The 21,626-nt window shown below is 45.5% G+C and overlaps 1 protein-coding gene across 3 annotated transcripts in view; it reads right to left on the bottom strand.

The window, feature by feature from the left end:
- Positions 1-18,057, bottom strand: part of slc1a2b (solute carrier family 1 member 2b) — a 36,115-nt gene extending 18,058 nt beyond the window's left edge. The window contains exon 1 of one of the 3 annotated variants that reach the window (XM_042110857.1): positions 17,811-18,057. Coding sequence is in view for 2 of the 3 variants with exons in the window: in XM_042110856.1 (XP_041966790.1) it covers positions 2,838-2,842 (5 nt within the window). In the remaining variant the exon portion in view is untranslated. Of the gene's footprint in view, positions 1-2,837; positions 3,401-17,810 lie in introns of those variants that run through there. The other 2 variants (XM_042110856.1, XM_042110858.1) reach the window with 2 other exon arrangements.
- Positions 18,058-21,626: the final 3,569 nt, after the last annotated feature.

Raw genomic sequence — 21,626 nt, 5'->3', positions numbered from 1 at the left:
TTTCTAATCCACCTGCCATACCATGAACCTGAGGGGACGAGCAAAACATGCTCTGCACACACACACACACACACACACACACACACCACACACACACACACACACACACCACACACACACACACACACACACACTGTCCCCACCTCCCACGTGTGCTCAAAAGATAAACAAACCGGTGGAGCAAGGCGACCTTGTCACCACCCAACTTTTCATTCTGGGCCATCTTTAGTCCAAATCCAGTTTGACCTAAAATTGAAGAGGCACGGAAACCAGTTCTCTTAGAGTATATGGGCCTGGTTTTTTACAAATGATCCACTCTCTCCAGAGCTGTTGGGATATCCTAAACCGTCCTGAGCCTTTGCTTTCTGGATGGCAGATTGACATTTGTGTTTGTGTCGTGTGACAAGTGCAGTGGAGATTTGGAGCACACACACGCAAGCAGATAGAGAGAAAAAAAGGAGAGAAGATTCACTTGCACCACGTATGCTTAACTCCAAGCTTACTGGGGAAGGCACGATAAGGGGGCTTTTTATTGTGCCTCAGTCTCTCATTGCCTGTCAGTTTCCTCATTAACACAAACAGATGTGCTCTGTTCTCACTGCCAACAGCCCCTGGATAGGTGGAGACACTGTCACATAGCAGGAACCATATCTGCATAAATCTGTCCAAAATTGGATTAATTCAGTTTTATTCTGTTTGTTTATTTCAGTGATTTAAAGAACACTCACTTTGACACTGTATCTTTCATTTGAACTAAGTGTGTCTTCTTTCCTAATTATTGTTATCTACGCTATTTTATTAAAGGCATGTTCATCGTATGACACTCTGTATGTTGTTTGTTTTGTCTCCATGTTCGTGCTCTGATACTGTGGTCCACAATACAAATAAAACATAAACGACTTTCCAAACTGGTCTTTAACAACAAACATTGAACAAATAAACTATGTGAGCTCAGGGGGGGAATTGGGTAACCACCGTTTGGCCTACTGTTCTACAAAACGACCTTCAGAGATGATTCTGCCCCGTGGTCATCCCCCACTCTGACCAGCCCATGTTTGGCTAGTTACGTAACCGAATCAAAACACCTTTAATTGGGTGGGGGTAGGGCTGAGTTCCTCCATAATGATGGGAAAGCGGGTTAGCTATAGGATTCACACCTGGCAAGCCATAAGGCATACAGATGTTTGTGCCACATCTAGTTATTCATTAGCTACTTTTGGAACATACCTAATATATATATATATATATATATATATATATATATATATATATAGTGCCCTTATTATCTCTATAAAAACACAAAACACTTCCACATAATGTACAACACTTAAGCAAATTATCATTAATCCTGACTGCTCTCTTCCTCTCTCTTTAGGCAGATCTGGGTCCTCCTAGTGAGGGCCACCTGTGGTGGTGAATGGCCCTCTAATCACATTACGTTTGTGAATGCCCTGCTTAATACAATTGGCAAAAAGGAGCTCCTTAAACACATGATGAGAAATAAAATTGAATGCTCAAGTGTGGTGGCCTGTTTCTGGCATTTGTCTGAAGTAATTAGAGTGATTCTGTCCACCTGACAAAGACCTCGTCGGCAGATCCAGGAAACAGACGAGCCAGACCACTGAGACTCCGCCACCACCATGCCGATTCACCCCACCGCACCCCACTGTCCACCCAGACCATTGCCCCCCCCGCGCGCACACACACACACACACACACACACACACACACACACACACACACACACACACACACACACATACACACTTACTCACACTTACACAGTCTCACTCAATAAAGCCCCTCAGATTAGCTTCAGTCACATAAGTAATTGAACTGTCTAGTGGCAGCCTCGCCTTGCACCCTGGAAAGCCTGCCGTAATCTAATACAACTTCTCTCCCTCCGCTGTGATGATATGAAGGTTTCAGGCTGCCTAATAGAGTCATTTCCATTCAGAATTAGAAGTAGGAAGAAAAGCGTTGTATCCTCATTCTCCTCCCAAATATCACCCACATTTTACTGTTACACCTGGTTGTGTATGTAAGGATATTTTCCGATACATGTTTTAAGTCTTAATTGAAGCACACTGTAGCTTAGAATGCTTTTGAATAAAATTCTACTATATCTTCCATTTATGTTGTTTCTGTGACGGGCTAAAAAGCAGTCATACTTTATCTACAGCAGATAGAACCCGACTGAAGGAAATTGCCAAGTTGAATACAAGAATAAATAAACCAGCGCTAGAAGAGCAGCCTAAAATAGGCGATATGACCCTCCTGTTGCTGCTTGTACGCCACCGCACATAGTCACACCAGGTGACCTTCCACCTAGAAATGCAGCAGAGGTCAGACAGTGGCAGCCGGCAGTGGCAGCCAGACCTGTCCTGTCGGCCTAGGCCATGAACCGAGGCTGGCTTTCTCTCCCTAACGCCATCAGACAGCACCTCCAGGAGACGTCTCTCTTTTCAGGCACACGCTGTGCACACAAAACGGCTCAGCTCGGCGCACAGCAGCGCGGCCAGGGTCAGGGCCTTACTTTTTTTGCACACACACAACAACAACAACACGCACAAATACTAGGTCAATGGGTGCCCGGAATGTTTAGAGGAAGAGTTAGATGCTAGTGACAGTTACAGCAAAGACCAAAACCTAAAACCTTCTAATCACATAACTAAGCCTTAGTACAGTCGATGAAATGCATCAAAGTAAGAGTTGTAAGCACACACAGACATTGAGGGTTTTTTTTCCAGCAGATAAAAGTAAATCTCAAAAGTCACTCCATAAGTGGGTCTACAGTACATAAGCACCTCTCTCTTTCAGCATTTGATTGCACTTACTTCATTTGAGTTGGTTGTCAGCAGTGCAGTTGACTCTACCGGCCTCTCTCAGTCTTTGGCTGTAGGTAACCGTGGAAACACAAGCACGCACAGACAAAAAGAGAACCAAAACAACCCCAAATATATGCCTCAAATCTCCAGCGTCAAGGACCTCCTTTTGTCAGGAGGGAACTTGAGAGGAACTTGAGCTTCAGCTTTTACAGCACAGTATCCCTGGTTCAAACTCACACCCGACACACTGAGCAAAGAGGCCCCCCCCCTCCCAACTCCTTCTCTGCTCTCACTTGCTGGCTAGGGTGGAGAAAAGCAGATCGGTCGGACCCCAGCCTCTCAGCCTGTCCAGTCCCCCTGATTCCAGTCAGCTAGGCGGCCTCCTCCAGAGCTCCAGAGAAGCACAGAGAAGGTGGCGCTGCTCGGTTGAAGTCCCTCTGTCGAAGCGCGTTTCACTGGAGGAGCTCACTGGAGACGGAGGAGCAGAGGAGGAGAGGAGAGGAGAAGAGGAGGGAGGAGGAGCCAGTGGGACCAGCTTAAATGTAAGCACCGAAAATCCCGTGGGGTTCCCTTTTTTTCCCCGTCTCCCACTCCCGAGATCCACTCCCGATCCCGCTCTTAATCCCCCCCCCCCCCCCCCCCCTCAACAGCAAGCACATGCTCTGAAACTCATTTAGCCAGTGCAAGAGACTGAGGGTAGATAGGGTGGGGTGGGGGGGCTGAGCTATATCCTCTTCCCAGGGATAGAAAGACGCAGGGGAGGCTTCAGGTCACTAGCGCTCTGGGAGGATGCTACACCCGACCCGAAAGACAAAAGAAAGAAGGGTGTGTGTACAGTACGTCAATCAGCTGGAGTGGAGCCTCTACTAGGGTGCCGATGCCTGTGCTGGCTTGCTAAGTGCATCACTGAAGGAATGTGGAATTTAGTTTAATAGTGGAATTGAGGAATTGACTTAAATAGAGCTGAACTCAAGGGGAGGCGCTATTGGTAGCACTTTCCCACAAACTCCATGCTTAACCTGGTTGGACAAATGATGTGGCCTTGCTGACCTGTGGCGGAAGAAATCCAACATATCCTTTTCCATTCTTAATACTCTGGATAGCTAGGCATTTGTTAGGCATTTGAGGAGGTATTGCTAACATACCCATATTTGGTAAACAAGAAAAAAATACTAAAATAGTAAAGAAAATAATAAAATAACTAATAATGTGAATCACTTCACTTGTTTTCCTTTCTCTCTTTGGGCTTTGTTTGCTATTGCCCTTCAGCGAATCGAGGAGCGATGTCATGTGTCAGGATATCCGCTAACTAACGCAGATCATTTTCCCATGAGTATGTTAACCAGAGGAGCAGCCATTCAGACAAAAGGGTCCATGAGAGGAATGCTGTCATGATCTGTGAGATCACCCAGAGGGATCGACCTGCCCGATCACCTATGGGATCAGCCAGTTTCCCACTACTCTCCCCTCTCCCTCTCTTTCACCCACCGACTCCCACACTCCCAGAGAGAGAGAGGAGAGAGAGAGAGAGAGAGAGAGAGAGAGAGAGAGAGAGAGAGAGAGAGAGAGAGAGAGAGAGAGAGAGAGAGAGAGAGAGAATGGAGGGTAGTACAGCAGAGGGCAGAGTTGAGATGGGTGATTTTGGATTGGGGGAGAGGAGGGTGTGGGGGGGGGTGTGGGGGGTAAACTGTTGAGGTGGGGCGGGAGTGTGGGTGGTGGAGGGGGTCACTCACGCCACCCTGCCGACTGGGGAGGGAGTGTGTGTGTGTGTGTGTGTGTGGGGAGGAGGGGGGGCTGTGACTGCGCGCTCCACACACAGTTGGACGGGACCATGTGAAGTTCCCAGATCCCCCTCTGCTCCTGTGAAGGCTCTTTGTCCTGCACGCAAACAGTGGCTGTGGCCCCTGCTCGCCCAGGCCAAAGCCAAGTGCTGTGTCCAAACTGGCAGCGCTGGCAAAGGGGGTGGTGGGGCTGTGGGGGGAGGGCGGGCACGCTGAGAATGCCAGCCCATTCAGGGCCACTGATGTCATGCCTGTGCCCACCGTGGGAGAGCGGTGGAGAGGCTTTCTCCTCTGCCCACCCCCCCCCACCCCCCATCCCCCCCGACCCACCATGCCTCTCTCTCCTCTACCCCCTTCGCCTCTTTTCCGGGATAAATGAATCTTTCACAAATGGCAGCCTTTTGTGTCATATAATCGACGGCGATTATCCCGATTTTCTGCTGCCTTCCCGGAGCGAGGGGGCTCTTTTTTTCTGAGTGGACGCTTTGAGAGGGGTCGCCATGCAGCACAGGCTCTTCCAGGTTGTCGTAGCAACACAGCGCAGAGCAGCGCAGCTTAGAGAGGGGGAGAGGGATAGTCTCCCTTTTTCATCTGTACACACAAACACACACACACACACACACACACACACAGTATCACACATACACACACGGGCAGGATAAAGAGCAATGATAGAAAGAAACGCAGTGAACGATTTAGACTTAAAAATGTTATCATCAAAAGATAATACCTAAACAGAAAACAACAAAAAAAAACTTATGGCCTCATGGTAGCTGGTATGTGTTAATATGCCACCACCCCCCATCCATGTTCTACAGCCCACTGAACTAGTTTTCACACACCATACACAGATAACTGCCATTGGTGTGTGTGTGTTTGTGTGAAGCAGGGTGTGTGAAACAGGGTGTGTGCAGAGAATAACTGTGATGTCTTACAAAGGAATAGTTTCAGGATGCTAAAATTCCCACTCCTCTTGTGAAGAGTGGAGCCCTAACGGGCCAGGCATCACAATGGGCTCCCGAGGGCCCTCCACTGGCCTCGCTCCAGGGCCCGGATATCTCAGGTTCCCCTTCTCATGCAGAGAGAGGCCATGGGACCTCTCGGGCGACAAACAAACACACACACACACATACACACACACACAAACACTGATCACGGGCAGAATCTAAAACAGCCCAGTTTGGCCTTGCAAAAGCAGTCATTCACCCAGAAAGGGGGAGAGATGCGTGCTTGGAGAATTTTGTGAGTGTGTGAGTGTGTGTGTGTGTGTGTGTGTGTGTGTATGAGAGAGAGTGAGTGAGAGAGCGAGAGATGGAGAGAGAGGGGGTCTATTTCCTCTCCGGCTGACAGGAGTAGAGAACTTTGGTGTTTGAGTATGTGGGTTTACAACAGGCCTTTTAAAGGGCAAGGAATCCTGTATTTCCAAAACTTCAACTTGTGTTGAAACTTCAACTTAAATGACCAAAAGTCTTCATTTTTTCTGCCCTGATATACAGATATAAACATCTGCAGCTCTGTTGTCACCTCATGCCTCCTCATCTCTCATCTCATCATCATTTCATTCATAATGATATCCCTGGTTATCCCTTCTCTACTTTCGCCATCTCGATCCAGCGACAAACAGACACCATGGCCATTCCAGCATTACAACAGCACACTCAACCTCACACAGGTAATACGAACTTACCATAGCCCTTCCCCTCTTCCCTCCTCCCGCTATATTTCCCTCTCTTCTCTTCCCTCTCTTGTCTTCTACCACTTCTCCTCGTCCATACTTCCACTAGTACTTACTATGTAGGTACTCCTATCCTCTAGCACTAATATTGACAGATACAGTGATAACCCCTAGCTATATTCTCCTCTGCACTGTAGTTAAACATTATTCTAACACTGTAGCTGTAGCCCTGTAGTTTAAAAGTGTAAATTTAAAAATGCTTAAATGTTAATAGCCTAAATGTTATTCCATTACTGTGAGTCGCTTTGGATAAATGCGTCTGCCAAATAAATGTAAACGTAAATGTAAGAGTTGCTAAAGATACTTAAGGGTCATATGTGGCTTCACTTAGACACGTTTAATGCTTTAAGATGCATTAACAACACTTGCAAATGGACGCACAAGTGAGTCACAAAAGGAGTGCTGATTGGTTGCACTTACTCATCATATAACCCAGTGTCAGAGACATTTTGTTCATTTTTTTTTTCTCACTCAGACAGTCAATTTCCATTAAAGCAATGATAATTTAATACCGAGAAGCTAAAACACATTACATCAAAAAATAGAACTCACAGCAGATTTGCCGGACTCATAGGTTAACAATATAAATTTGCACAGACTTTTCTACTTCCTCATATTCCTCTCTTCACATAGTTAACACTGACTCAATACAAACTCCTACGGCACTGACAAAGACAAAGCGCGCAGAGCCGGCTCTATTTCTGACGCCATTTATCATTACTGTAATGCATTTCCTCCAGCGGCCCTCACGCTAACACCATGCTTCTAATTTGAGCCCAAGACTGGCTGGACTTATTAAAAATGTATGGTCAGTGGATCAATGCAGTGCAGTGGAGCTGTCATTTTGCACACACTCTGCCCTGCAGGATTTATGCACTGGCCAGAGATCAATGGTCAATCTCAGGCCTGGCGACCTCAGATAGGGTCATCTCAGTGCAGGGAATCTCATCATACTAAACAAACAAAGGAAAACATATCCAGATGCCTGTTTAGGTTCAACTGCATTTTTTTCCCCATTTCATTTACGTTTATTTAGTTGATGCTTTTATTCAAAGCAACTTAAAGATAAGGACTGACATTAAAGCTATAGTGCACAAAATGAGGCTCAAATACTGCAATAAATAGCAAATAACAACAATAAATACTACCTTTATACAGAACAGGATAAATAGAGGATGATTAACATATAGAATCTGTGAGGCAGATCGGAAATATGAGGCCCAGTAATGCTAGATGTTAGACTGGACAATACTGTAAAAGACACAGGGCATTTGGATCTAAGCTAATCACTCCATAATGTCAAGACTTGAGTAGATTATATGACCATAATCTCAGCCAAAGATCCACTGCCCTGTCACAGCAGGGCACATGCTGCCATTAAGACACATTCTTAAATGCTCCTCTAGCCGTCCACGGAAACATATTCAATCATAACAATGGCATGGTAATTTGATTTCATTTCATTTCACTGCTTCCCACGGCTCAGAACTGAGTTAGAGTTTCTACAGATGTTAATGTCCTCACACAATTTGCACACAGAGCACATTTCATTTGGTGCAGCGTCCAGTGAGCAGCATCAATTGATGGCAATGTGGCGGTGCCAACCGGAAAAGAAACACTGCAACACATTAGTGAACTTCTCACGATTTCATGGAGAGTTTACAGGGTACAGAGGAGCCAAGCATTTCTGATATCTCCTATAGGCCTACCTTTCTCTTTTCATTAACAATTCATTTTCATAACGTTCCTGGAGAAACGGCGCTGGCAGAATGCATGACTGAGCCATATATGCCTCTCGCAGAGCTACAAAGTTTACTCTTTGTTTGGGGTGACCTCGTTGTTGCGGTAATGAGCTGGTGATTAGAGTGAATTATGGGAATCCTGATGCCTACGCACTGTCCGGACAGATAGGTCTTGGATAGGTCTTTCAGATGTGAGCAAACACACAGCAATTATGTGTTAATAACAACCCATTATGCCTGAGAGTGGCTGTCGGTGATTTGCTGGTCGATTCCTATTCATCTGGCAAATATGAGAGATGAAGCGGCAAGCAAGTGAGTGAGTGAGAGAGAGAGAGAGAAAGAGAGTTTTGGGATGTACCCACTCAGTATCCTATCCCGTATCTGGCCTCACTTACTCTTCTTTCTCTCTCTCTCTCTCTCTCTCTCTCTCTCTCTCTCTCTCTCTTTCTCTCTCATTCTCTGTTTCTTTCAGTTTTCTCTTCATTTGTTCCTCATGACCCATCCCTCTTTCCTCTACTGTACTTCCTCTCCCACGCTTATCCCCTGTCCTCTCTATGGCTGTTTGATTACACTGTTAGAATGGGCTGCTGTCAGAGTCACAACACAGGTATGGTGCAAGGGAAACTGGTGCACACACACACACACACACACACACACACACACACACAGAGCGAGAGAGAGAGAGAGAGAGAGAGAGAGAGACAGAGAGAGAGAAAGAAAGAGTGAAGCCAGATGGAGAGAGAGATAGAGAGAGAGTGGGGGTACAAATGAGAAAGAGAGAGAGATGGAACAGATGGAAGCTGCTTCCTTTCTGTTGTCACTTGCTGACACCCTTTTTTCAGGCCTTCACTTCACTCCGCTAACATCCTCCTCACGCTGATTAAGGCGGCCTCCTCTCTCTCCCCCACTCGTCCCTTCTCCTCCCTCCTCGCCACAGTCCTCCTTACCCATCTTTTGCACTAGAGCTGGAGAAGGAACAGGAGCTGGAGCTAGCTGGAGACATATCATTAAGTGGAGGTGCATCTGTTTAATGGTGACGGTTGCGTGGTGGTGTGTGTGTGTGGGTGGGGGGGGGGGGCGCTCTCCATCCCCACTGGAGCTCATTAAAAAGAGCCAGGCAAGCCCACCCTACCCCTACAGCTCACTGCACATGCCTCAGAAAGAGATGGGGATATGGGGAGAGAGAGAGAGAGAGAGAGAGAGAGAGAGAGCAAGGGGAGGGGGGATGCTATAGAAGCTGGCTGGGCTTAAAGATGCCAGCTGATAAGTGAGCTGACAAAAACCTATGGAAGTAATGACATGGACTCATCTTTAAATGTTCTCTGATTTATCAACCCCCACTCTCTCCGTATCCATCACAGAGAGAGAGAGAGAGAGAAAGCAAGAGAGAACAAGAGAAGCTGAAGCTTGCACATGCATAAATCTCCCTCTGCAATTTTGGTGAGTGTGTGTGTATGTGTGTGTCTGTGTGTGTGTGTGTGTGTGTGTGGGGGGGGTTCGAGGGGCCACCATTGGTCTTTGAATCGGACCATAACAAGGCCGAGGAGGATGGATGCTCCCTCACTAATTACTCACAAAGGCAAGCTGGGTCAGACTATAAACAATTAGTCCATTCCTCCAGCAACCCCCTTTGTGTCCGTCCACCAAACCAAAAATGCCCATCCAGGAAGAGCCTTCTAAAACACTGCACCATTATAGAGCTCTCACTGCACACATCTGAGGAGAGCACTGGCCTATGATCTTTAGGTTTCACAGACGGTTGAATCAAACTGTGGCCTGCTTTGCACTTTCGACATGAATACACGAGTGTTCTATAGCATATTCATTTGCATTTTTTGTATTTTTTTTCACTGACACAGCTTGTCACATATTTCTTTGTTTAATAATACATCTGTAATAAATCCCAATTGCGAATGAATGATTTATGCCAAACGAAAATCGGGAACGAGAGGCGGCGCACGAGCAGCCCCGAGCACTAAATGAGATGGTCTTTCTGCAACGCCAACGCTCATGTCGCAAGCTAGCGATTTATTACCCCCATCTCTCTCTCTCTCTCTCTCTCTCTCTCTCTCTTTCTTCTCCCATTATGTCTGTGTTCAACACCTCATCTATGTTTCGCCGTGATGGATTCCAATACTGGGATCGATGGCTGTGTCGAAATGTTTAAAACCCCCAAACGCTGCTTATATTAGGCTACCATCAATTGACATCATTTTTCCTGAAACTGCAAAAACAGAAACTACAATCAGGACTCTTGCTCTACTCTGCTCAATTCCAGCATGCCGACCGCTGTCCTTTCAGAACCACAAGCATTCAAAGCACACACATGTGCAGACGATAAAGTATTTGGCTAGAGGGGCCGTCCCTAACGCTGGGGTAGAGCGAAGCTGACAGCGTTGCAGGAACACTGCTTCGTGATGGCGAGGTGTACAGCCGTTGGCCACGCCGTGTGAATTTCCCCGGGGGCTGGCCATGTTGTTCTTTCCCCGGAATTCTTCGCCGCATGTTTTGTCAAACTATGTAAATATTTCTTCAACAAAGTATTGGAATGCTACGGGGGCAGCCCCCACGGAGGTGCAAGGATTCCTCCCATAATCTCATTACTTCATCACGCTCAAGACCCTTTACTAACCAATTAATTACAGGCTTTTTTCTGTTATGTTCTAGGATTCTTCCATCTTTTTCCATAATGCGCGATGGTTTATTTTAATGCCAACGCATGTCCCGACGCTTGTTCATCCTCTCTACAGTACTAAACCCTGAAAAGAGATTTGAGACACTAAGGCAGACATTCCCTCAAATCCCCGAGGCAGCAGTAATCCCCTTTTACAACAGAAATGTGTAAATCCCGCTGCCGCAAACTCTTCATATCTAGTTACTCTTGAGCAGTGAGATAATGTGAGCAACAAATGGTCAAGCGATGTAATGTGTCTGATGTCCATGTCTCAGTTTATTTTACATTGTGTACACACACTTCTGTATGTCCTAAGGGACATTTGTGGCAGGGGAATGTTATTTTAGCATCGTTTGTGGAATAAACAAAAAAATGATTGCTTCGAAGTTGACACTAGATGGCGTCAAACTCAGGCCTGGCACTATGTCATTGGTTTGATTCTCAGAAAGCTCACAAACAGTTGAACAGTGTTAGCAAATATGAAACGCCAAGAGGAAGTCTGGGCAAGCCAAGGAGCAGAGAAGGGGAGCGAAGATGGGAATGGGAGTGATGAGAGTGGAGGCAGATCTGAGCAGTCAGAGCTCTCAGAGCGACTATAGGTGGAAGAGATGGACGAACGTACGGGCGGATGGAAGATTGCGGATCCTAATTAACCAGTGCATGGTGTGGTGAGCCAAGTTTCTCACAAAACCCCACTGTGTTTGACAGTCATTGATGCGAAGCGCTCTTGGGACACGCCAACTCCTGCAGGATAATGGGGCAGTTTAGAGGCTCCGGGCGAGTTCACAGGGCCCAGGGAGCTGGGAAAGGTTGAGGAGGGGCTTTTAATTGTTTCCTCTTCTTTTTCTACCCCCTGCCATTCAAAAGAAGGGGGGGGGGTGGACTGACAAACAGGCAATGAAGGCAATTGTTTAGTGTTCCGCTGGACAAGCCCGGAGGTAAACACAACAAGGCTGTGTGCTCCGTCGGCTCGGCCTTGGGATGTTTTTTTTTGGGGGGGTGGGGGGGGGGGGTGCATGGCGGTTGGTTGGTTGAGTTTGGGAAGGGGGGGCAGAGAAGAAGGGGCCCTCCGGAAGGAGCTGTAGGAGGGCCATGGGTGCCCGGGCCCCCCCACCGAATCGCGCGTATTGTCTGTGGTGCTGGAGTTCTCATGCATGTCACCCCCCCCCCCCCCCACCCCAACTCCCATCCAGATAAAGGAGAGTAAAAGTGATGAAGCCCTCAGCGATTAAGTGAGTTTGTGGCAGCTCAGCTCCGCTCTGAGCTCCGAGCTTGGGGCTCCCAGCACTCAGTCTCTCTTTGAGAAGAGGACGGGGGGGGGGGGGGGGGGGGGGGGGGTGAATGGAGAGAGGCAGAGAGCACTGCTGGAGTTCAGACATGCCTACCAAGCAGCCATGTGAGCCCATTACGGACTGAGCTGAGAAGGGAGGGCAGTTGAGGGGAGAGTGGGTAAGGCAGGGTGGAAATGGGGGGGGGGGGGGGTAGCTCTCTCAAAGACGGTTTTGGACACTGAGGCACTGTCCAGCTTCTAGGGCTTCATCTGAGAGCTTTACATCAAACTGAACTCACACTCGTTCTCTTCTCTGTCAACTTGGGCAGTGAAAAGAGGGTAGGAAAAACATAAACATTTCCTTGTGTCCATAATGCTGTTTATAAGAAACAGATGCCGCATTGGAATGTATACTTGAGTACCACTATTCACAACCATAAGTGACTTTGTATTCCTTCTCGGGAGGCCTCCTTCACCTCACCTCGGATTTCCTTACAATGGTCAGTATGTGTGGCTTATTTGAGCACTGTAAACAGAGGCCTAGCTTTACGTCTATCAGATGGTGGTTGTTAATCTGAGTAGATCTGTTTGGAGCAGCACACCGGCTTGTTGTGAATGATTTCGTAATTTGGTTTAATTATGATTAATTTCTGGTCTGACAATGAGTGATTGTTCTACAGGGCATCGTCAGAGACAGGCCTTCACGGAACACACACATGTACAGTACACACTGAACGTCCCCTCAACCCATAGAGCCCGAGCTCTCCTCGCTGGATCATGGGTGGTAAGATTGGAAAGAAATGAATTAGATATTGTACAATCAAACTCTATACTCTTGCTTGTGTGTGTGTGTGTGTGTGTGTGTGTGTGTGTGTGTGTGTGTGTGTGTGTGTGTGTGTGCGTGCGTGTGTGTGTGTGTGTGTGTGAGTGTGTGTGTGTGTGTGTGTGTGTGTGTAAGTGTGTGTGTGTGTGTGTGTGTGTGTATGTGTGTGTGTATGTGTGTGTGTGTGTGTGTGTGTGTGTGTGTGTGTGTGTGTGTGTGTGTGTGTGCTCTGGGAAACACACAGCTTGACTCTCGCCCTGACACGCTTCAGTTTTGATCTTATCAGTGTCAGGACTGCTAGTCACACGTGAGGCAGACAGTATTGGCTTTTTCAACCGCCTGTCGTAAACCCTTTTGTCCTGGAGATCTGACCATGTTATCACCTTCCTCTTGTACAAGCGGTCAATAATTGATGTTGTGTTGAGAGACTGTGTGTCAGTAGGTTTACGCTTATGAAAGGAAGGACAAGTCAAAGTGTTCCTTCCTTCAATAAGACAACTAATATACTGACTAAATAAGCACCAACATTGAATTCCATGACAAGAATGGCTAACTCTGTGTACTCCTTATGGATGGCACTTGGGCTATTTCATGTTCAATTACACATGACAAATAGTGACAGATGAATAATCATAAATTTAAATTGAAAGTATGGCCCCCAAACGTACTATTGTCCTTGTTTCCCTTCGATATACTGTAACATGTAGTTTCCACTCCTGGATAACTGGGCAACTTCCTGGAGATTTGACAGTGGAAACACCACATTAATCATATATAATATAAAAATGCTGCTACGTGCCTAATCATGATATAAAAATGATGCTTCCTCAGACACAAAGAATTCCTTGAAATGCCAAGTAAACTGCAAAGTGAATGTGCGTGTGTGGGGAATTATACTGTGGCCGTCTGAGATCTGCGCTCTATGCTGGCTGCTCCTGCTGGTGGCTGAGCGGAGACGATGTCTGTTCTACCGTCCGCAAACACACATGAACAGATGCCTTTGTTAGTGGTGCCCATGGGAGGAGGCTTGCTCACAGCTCGCTGCAGATTTTAGCACTCCCGACAGAACGTGAGAAAACGGGACTGAACAGGAAACAAAAAGAAAAAAAGCACATCCATCCTCTGAACGCACTACCCCTGCATACGTTTGTATGTACTACAGTTGTGTTGGATGGGTTTTAAGTGAAGATGCTTTTCATGTGACAGGGAAAGAGAGAGATACAGTGTGTGCATGAGAGAGAGACGAGGCAAGAAAGAGAAAGAGAGAGAGAGAGAGAGAGAGAGATGAAGGGAAGGAGTGATATGAAAAGACAGAAAAGGAGTTGGATGGCACTTTGGCAGCTCCTGAGTGTTCCCAGGAGGATTACTCAAACGCTACAGCAGACACCACAACGTGCCAGCTAGCCCACTCTCTACCTCTCAATAGAGTGAATGGAGAAACACACACACACACACACACACACACACACATATACACACACACACACACATTTATCTCTGCCTCTCTCTTTCACTCTCTCTCTCATTTTTTCTCTCCACACCTCTTTCTCCTGCCTTCTCCTTCCTCCCCCCTTTCTTTCCTTCTCCTATCTCCATCTCTCACTCCCTCCTTCTATCCTCCCTCTTCTCCCCCTTTCTTGTTTCTCTGTCACTGCCTCTCCCGTTCCCAGCTCCGTTAGTCCGCGGTGTGAAGTGCCTGCAGATTCAGCCCTTGTGCCTGTGGGCTCTGATCAGCCATGACCAGACCTCTGCCACGACCCTCTCTCTCTCTCTGTGTCTCTGTCTCTCTCTCTCTGTGTCTCTGTCTCTCTCTCTCTCTCTCTCTCTCTCTCTCTCTCTCTCTCTCTCTCTCTCTCTCTCTCTCTGGCTGAAGGCAGCTTGACAGAGAGCACTGCCCAGCAGGGCTAAAGAAGCACACTGTCTCCCCTCAACTGATTCATCTTTTCTTCTCTCTCTCTCTTCTCTTTTTCACTGTGCAGAAAGACCTAATAGATCACCCACTGTTCCATGTTTCTCAAATCAACAGCCCTTTACTTGCCAGCCAGTAAACCCGGCGGCCTTTTTCTTCCTGTGCTGTCACTGTGTTTTACTATGAAAATGCAGAAGAGGATTGGGCCCGAGGAGGAAGGAGGGAGGGAGGGAGGGAGGGGGTGGCTCAAAAGACGCTCCGCGCACATCCGAAATCCTCCTAGGTACAAAGCTGCTACTAGGCAAGTTAAAGTGAGCAATGCCTTTAGAGTCAGCCTTAAATCATCTGAGGCACTAAGCAGGGCTTGCCTGTGGCTAAAGCCCTTTTCTCTATGCGAGCCCTGCGCTATAGATTAGTGACGTGCCTTTGGCCCTGCGCCCTGAGGATTGACTGGCCTGTGCTCCAGCTCGCTGCCTAACACTTTCATTTGTTTAATTTATTTCTTATTGGTGGCTGGCTCCTCCCCCTCACATGGGGCCCCGCCCCATCACACCCCACCAGCTTTCCGCTGGCAATCAATCCCACATTCATTCCCCTAAGGATCCCATGCCCCCTGATCTAGACCAGTGATTAAACACATTTATTCTCCAAATAACCCATTTAATTGTTTTGCAGCGTCCTAACCCTAGTGCTTTGACATAATTTACTGTATATATGTGTGTGTATTTTAAATACACATCTTCTTCATCCCCCCCTCTCCACCACCAATCCACCTCCTCCAAGATGCATTCTTCTGGCCTCAGCCCCCAGTCCCTTTGAACCAACACAAACAGGCCATGTCATGAATGACACGTACCCTAATTAAACTAACAGTTCTTCACAGCTGTTTAAGGCCCGCGCTCAGGAGCCATGCGTTTACCACTGCTCCACTTCTTCCTGTGCCAGTCCGCCGGCCTTTTGTGTGTCAAGGCGGAGACGAATGTAGGCATTCATCGGATGAGGAGGTGTCGGGATGTGCGCCCTTGGACAATAAATAGTGTTTGCATGGATTAAAATGCCACTCGTTTGCCATTTGGGGCCTCCGTGGTAGCAGAGGGATCTCAGCCATTCAATTTGATCCTATTTCGTTTCCACCCAGAGTGTATCAGCAACATAATCTGGGGATACATAATCTACCAACACTCTGAATAACACAGCTCATTTTCAGATTTACTTGGCACATAGTGAGGTTGTATCAGGAAGGTGACTACACAAAGAAGCCACAAAGAACCTTCTTCTTCCAGCTGTCACAACCTTCATATCAAGCACCCATGACTCCTTCACTAATAAAGATTTCATGAGTGACATCAGAGTTACCACAATAACTAACACACTAAACACTAACTAATACACTAAACACACACACACACACACACACACACACACACACATGCACACACACACACAGACACACAGACACACACACGCACAGTGTTGACTCATGTTGGAAAGTGCATGTATCTAAGCTTGGCCTCTGACAGCATTGAATCTCAGGCTGCCTTTTGTGCCGTTTGACATGTGGACAAATATTCCATCAGACATCGGCCAGAAGGCAGGTTTCAGAATACTGCATCCAACAAATACAACAATTCACCAAACCACTGGCCTCTTCAGGCACACACATTACATACACATCACGGTATATAATAAAACAAAGGCTGTGTCCTTAGTTTAAAATACCTCCATAAATCAATTGCCATAACATTGTAGCGCACACAGCGCACGCCTGTGTGTGACTAATATACAGAGAATACAGACAGACATACAGAAAACGAGCCAGCCCCTATAGGAAACGAATGCCCTTTTCCTTATACTTCAATTAGAAAAGACGATTCACTGTGCATAGCTTATGCTACTCACAAGCTTCTAAAACCTTGCCTACTGACATCACTTATAGCCTACAAAAATTAAACCTTTACAAGTAGGCAACATGTTCATTTATCTATGCCTGTGATTTCGTTTTGTTTTAAAACTATGTTAGTTGCTCTGGCCACACATACGTAGAGAGATAATTATATCTGCAGAAGCTTGTGATAGCACCTTGACATTTCAGCGCAAAGTGTGATGAGTTTAATTAACAGGCGTGTGCTGCCGCGCTGCTTATTTTCTTGAAAATCAAGAAGTTTTGTTTTATTTATTTTATTTTTATTTAATTATTTTTTACATATTTTAGGATGGTTCATTTTGAGACAGAGTATACTTTCGTATGATGGTGTAGAATAGCCTGTTCTTCAAAGTGCACTTATGTCATTTTTTTTCTCTCTACAGCTGGCGACTCTCCGTTCTGCCTTGCGCCATGCCGCGCGCAGCTCCGATGTAAACAAAGCGCATGCAGCCATCGTGTTTGGCACCAACGGGAGCGGACAGAAAGCAAGCGGATCGCATTAACTGGATTAGATATAGCGATAAAAGCAATGCTACAGTGACTCCTTTGATTACCACACAGAATGTTGCTTGAAGGTTTTGCACAGAGGATGGTAACGCTTTTGTGACAATTCAAGCATGCGTTGGCAACATGCGGCTATAGTGTGAAAACTAAGAAAAAAACAAGCAAATGTTACTTTGGTGTCTGCCTGCACAAATGATTTCTTTGTTGATTTTATGTTTTAATGCTTAACCTTTGTTATTCGTGTAGACGGCACTCTGCAAGGCAATGCCAAGAGACTTCAGGTGTTTAAAGCAATACATAAAATAAAATAAAATTGTGTTTTTTATAGCTACAGTGTACTGTTTTTTTAGTTAGCATACACAGTAAAACTATTTACGTCTTATTATTATTATTATTATTATTGGTGTTGATAGTGTAATTTACTGGTAGGCTAATGATAGTGGCGGCAGTAGTAGTAGATGTAGTAGTAGTTAAGTGACGGCTGTAATGGTGCCATAGTGTAGTATTAACTATTACCTAGAAGTTGTTACAGTGAAATAACCGGGTTATTTGATGGTGCACGTCAACAGCTAAGACATTCAAACCCAGACCGAATCCTGTGGAAGTCAAAGAAATCTCACCTGTGCTCTCGACCCCAGGAGGAACTATTTGCAGCCGCAGGTTATGTTGAGTCTTGCTCCCCTTGTGCTTTCTTGCATCCGCTTACGAAACGTTGAGCCGTCGGTATAGTAGGGTAGGTAGCCCTTAGCGCGCCCAGGACATAGGAGTGCTCCGCAGCCGTGCGAGCTGACGGATCTGTGTGTAAAGTGTAATCCGTGGAGCTCCGCGCTCAACAGTCCCACTGAATGAGGAGGATCTGCGCGCGAACTTGCTCTCGGGCGTTTACGTTCCCTCCATCTCCTCCCCTGCCCGCCTCCTCCTCCTTTTTCCCCTTTCCTGTGCGTTGGAGTGATGATGATCCGCGTTTGGTCGACCTAAAGCCTTTCTGTGCATTCCTAAACGCTATTTAGGCTAACCTTTCTATTTAGAGGCACACATGTCAATTCGTCATTCTGAAATGCCATGATTTTGTTATGTTTATGGTTAGAGTCACCATTGGATCTATAGTGACCTTCTAGAAAACATAATATTAGTTTATGTGTCTGTCAGAACAGCTCATAATCTTTTAAGGTAAGCGTGTCCCCTGAAATAATGCTGGTACCAAGGGCTGTACCCTTGCATCTTTTGTTTTAAAGCAAAATTAGTTGGCAGTAGGCAACAGTAAGCCCTAACTGGGCTCTTGTCCAATGAGAGGTCAATCTTGAAATTGTACCATCAAGTGTATGGTCATCATGTTTGGCACTGCCGCTCTCATCATCCCCTCTCATCTGATAAATGGGAGGCCCTTGCGTCCTGTGGTAAGATGGCTATAAACTGGGCATGTGTAGAAACTCTCCATTTGAGTTTGTGGGGATCACACAGATGAGCACTCTACCGTGTGGAGAAGCACCTAAGTTAAAAAAAGAAGTGTGAAGCTTATCTAGCTTATCAAAGAGCTAAAGGCTCTTTCAGCCTGTTGCCTGTGCTGGTGTGAGTCTGGTGAGGGCCAAAGGGAAGCATCTGAAGTTCTGCTCAAGTCCTTGTATGCTCCATCAGCCTGGTACAGTTTTTCTCAGTCGTTTTGGTGCATTTCTCAGATCATAATGAACATTTGCACAACAGTTAGTACATTTTCTGAAAACAATTAGTGCAAACTGCACTGCATAGTGGATAACCTGCAAAAGCATGTATCTTGCTCAAAATGCTTAGTGTATGCCTCAAAAGCAATTACTTATGCCATTGAAATGGTCAGTGCAGTCTTTTTACTATGAAATGTATTGACTAAATTCATTATTTTTGGATTAACCAATACACTATGACTTGTTAGAATGGTTCTGCTTGTAGTAAAGAAGTAACATGATAACATAATTAACATTTTAAACAGTAGTATGTTATCCTTTAAGAACTGCCGATATTACATAATTAGTTGTTTTCCCCTGACCTTAAGGCATTTTCTATAGACTGAAGACACCTTCGCTGCCAATCACACGTGTTGACTTTCTTCTTGAATCCTCAGGCTGTGTGTGTGTGTGTGTATAAGTATATATACTTTTTTGATCCCGTGAGGGAAATTTGGTCTCTGCATTTGTGGTGACTTTTTGTAAAGTTTCCTGATAAGATATTCTGTAGTTGTACTAAAAAGATGTTCTGTACATTAGGATATGTTTAAAATCCATGGGGTGAAACAAAAAGCAGGGGTAATTATAGCTAAGGTATGCACAAGCTTGGGGGCCAGACGTTAACCTATCAGGATATGAATGCATAGGAGAGATTGAACATCCCTAGCAGTTGTTTAGCCAGGGTCAAAGGTCCTTTGTAGAAATAGAATAAATACCTAGGCACATATGTATTACCAAAAGAGGTAAGGAGGACATAGGAGCTCTGTTCTATTCTGAGTTCACACAAACAAGTGACGACATGAGAAGGTATAAGAACCATGTACAGAAAGTCAGAAGTAGCTGGCTTCATGAACCTATGCTCTGTGTTGGATTAAAGCTACACCTTCTGCAGTATTCTATTGTTTTGTCACAATTCTTCTGAGTTTGAATCAGTTAATTATTATTTGACACCACACATTTAACCCAATCGGTGAATTAGTGAAACACAAACAGCACACAGTGTACATACAGTGAGCGAGGTGAAGCACACACTAAACCCTCCGGTTACAAGTCCAAAGTGCTAACCAGTGGGCCACGGCTGCCCACCATGGCTCTGTGTGTGTGTGTGTGTGTGTGTGTGTGTGTGTGTGTGTGTGTGAGTATTTTCACTTACATGTTTCTGTTAATCAGTGTTCGCAGACATTCTTTGAACAATATTTGAAAAACTTATATATTTACACATGTCTGACCCATCATCAATATGACTTCTATTTTTTGCTATAAGACTGGTATTTAAGACTGCTATTGTGCTCCTTCTTAATCCTTAGGCAAAACTCTCATCCATTACAGGAACTAATAATAATAATAATAATAATAATAATACGTTTAAATTGTATAGCACCTTTTATACACAGAATGCAGCTCAAAGATTTTCATTATTTAAGAAGAACTATGTCACACATATCTGACCCATCATCAAAACAGCGATTTTAACAGTGATTGGATATTACCTATCCTGGGTGAACCCAGACGAATCTACAATCACATTTTAATTAATAGGTCTGATCGGTGACAGCCAGGCTAGAAATTACTGGTAGGAGCCTGGAGTTTTGTTCAAACACTTTTATGGTGTACTTTTATGGTGTACTTTTAATATGGCGTACTTTTAATATGGTGTACTTTTTCTAGTTTATACTTTTACTGCTGTTGGTTATTGATCTGCCTGTTCTGTTTACTGCTTTTGCTTTTGTTGAGCCTCTGCGGTTTCATGAGGTTGGTTCGTCTTGTGAGATTTTGGTAAGATTTGAGGTGAAGATTCACATGCAATGTAAAAGGCCTAGCCTACTATTAGTGTGGAATAACTGCTTTAACAATGCATGTGAAAGTGCTGAGCTCTATGTTGAAATCCTTAGGGTTGACCCATTAGGAACGTGATGGCCAGTGGCCATGCTGGGTATCTCTTGGACTGGTTATGGTTACACAATATGGCATGAGTGAGAGTGAGGTTTGTAAGGATATAACCACGGCTGTGGTCAGCTGTAGGTGAAGGATCCGAGTGGGGATGTCCTGGGATATCCCCACTCTGGAATGCCTCTCATCCAGTCAGAAATTGATAAGTAGTTCGACTGGACCGACAATAGCTTGAGATGTTGTTTTTAGGTGGGTTCGGACTTAAAGAATAAAGCACTATATCTGTTTGAGTGTTTCAAATGACCCTTTCAGTTTCCCTAATATGGTTTGTTTCCAAATTTGTAGCTTGTTATGTGCAACTCTAACTCTATATGATTACATAAGCCCTGTGTAGTGGTATAACTGAGAGCCTCTTGAACATCCAGGAGAGTTATCCAGACAGTGACATCAGAAGACACACTGGACATCACCAAGGACATCTGGGAGAGATGACCACTGAGACTCTAACCAACTCTTTGATCATGGCACAATAAGGAGACTTCAAACTTTATCTTTGATCTAACACTGTAAGCCCATCATCCTTTTTTCATGTCTCAAGGGCCAGCTCCTTAAAGGAGAATTCCAGCGATTTTTCACATAGCGATTCCACAAGGTCATAGAGTACTGTCGGTACAGAAAAACAAACTGTTCTACCTAGCTCATGTTGCTGCAGCCAACAGCTACAGTGCTACACTCTGGGGGCTCATGAACATGCCTCCAGAGTGTAGCACTGTAACGGCCTCTAGCTGTTGGCTGCAGCAACTCGAGCTAGGTAGAACCGATAGTTTCCGTTATTTTTAAGGAACTTTG

Source organism: Alosa sapidissima, chromosome 11 (genome assembly GCF_018492685.1).
Source record: "Alosa sapidissima isolate fAloSap1 chromosome 11, fAloSap1.pri, whole genome shotgun sequence".
Lineage (NCBI taxonomy): Eukaryota > Metazoa > Chordata > Actinopteri > Clupeiformes > Clupeidae > Alosa > Alosa sapidissima.
Note: the sequence above shows the minus strand (reverse complement) of the source record. Positions and strands in the feature narration are given on the sequence as shown.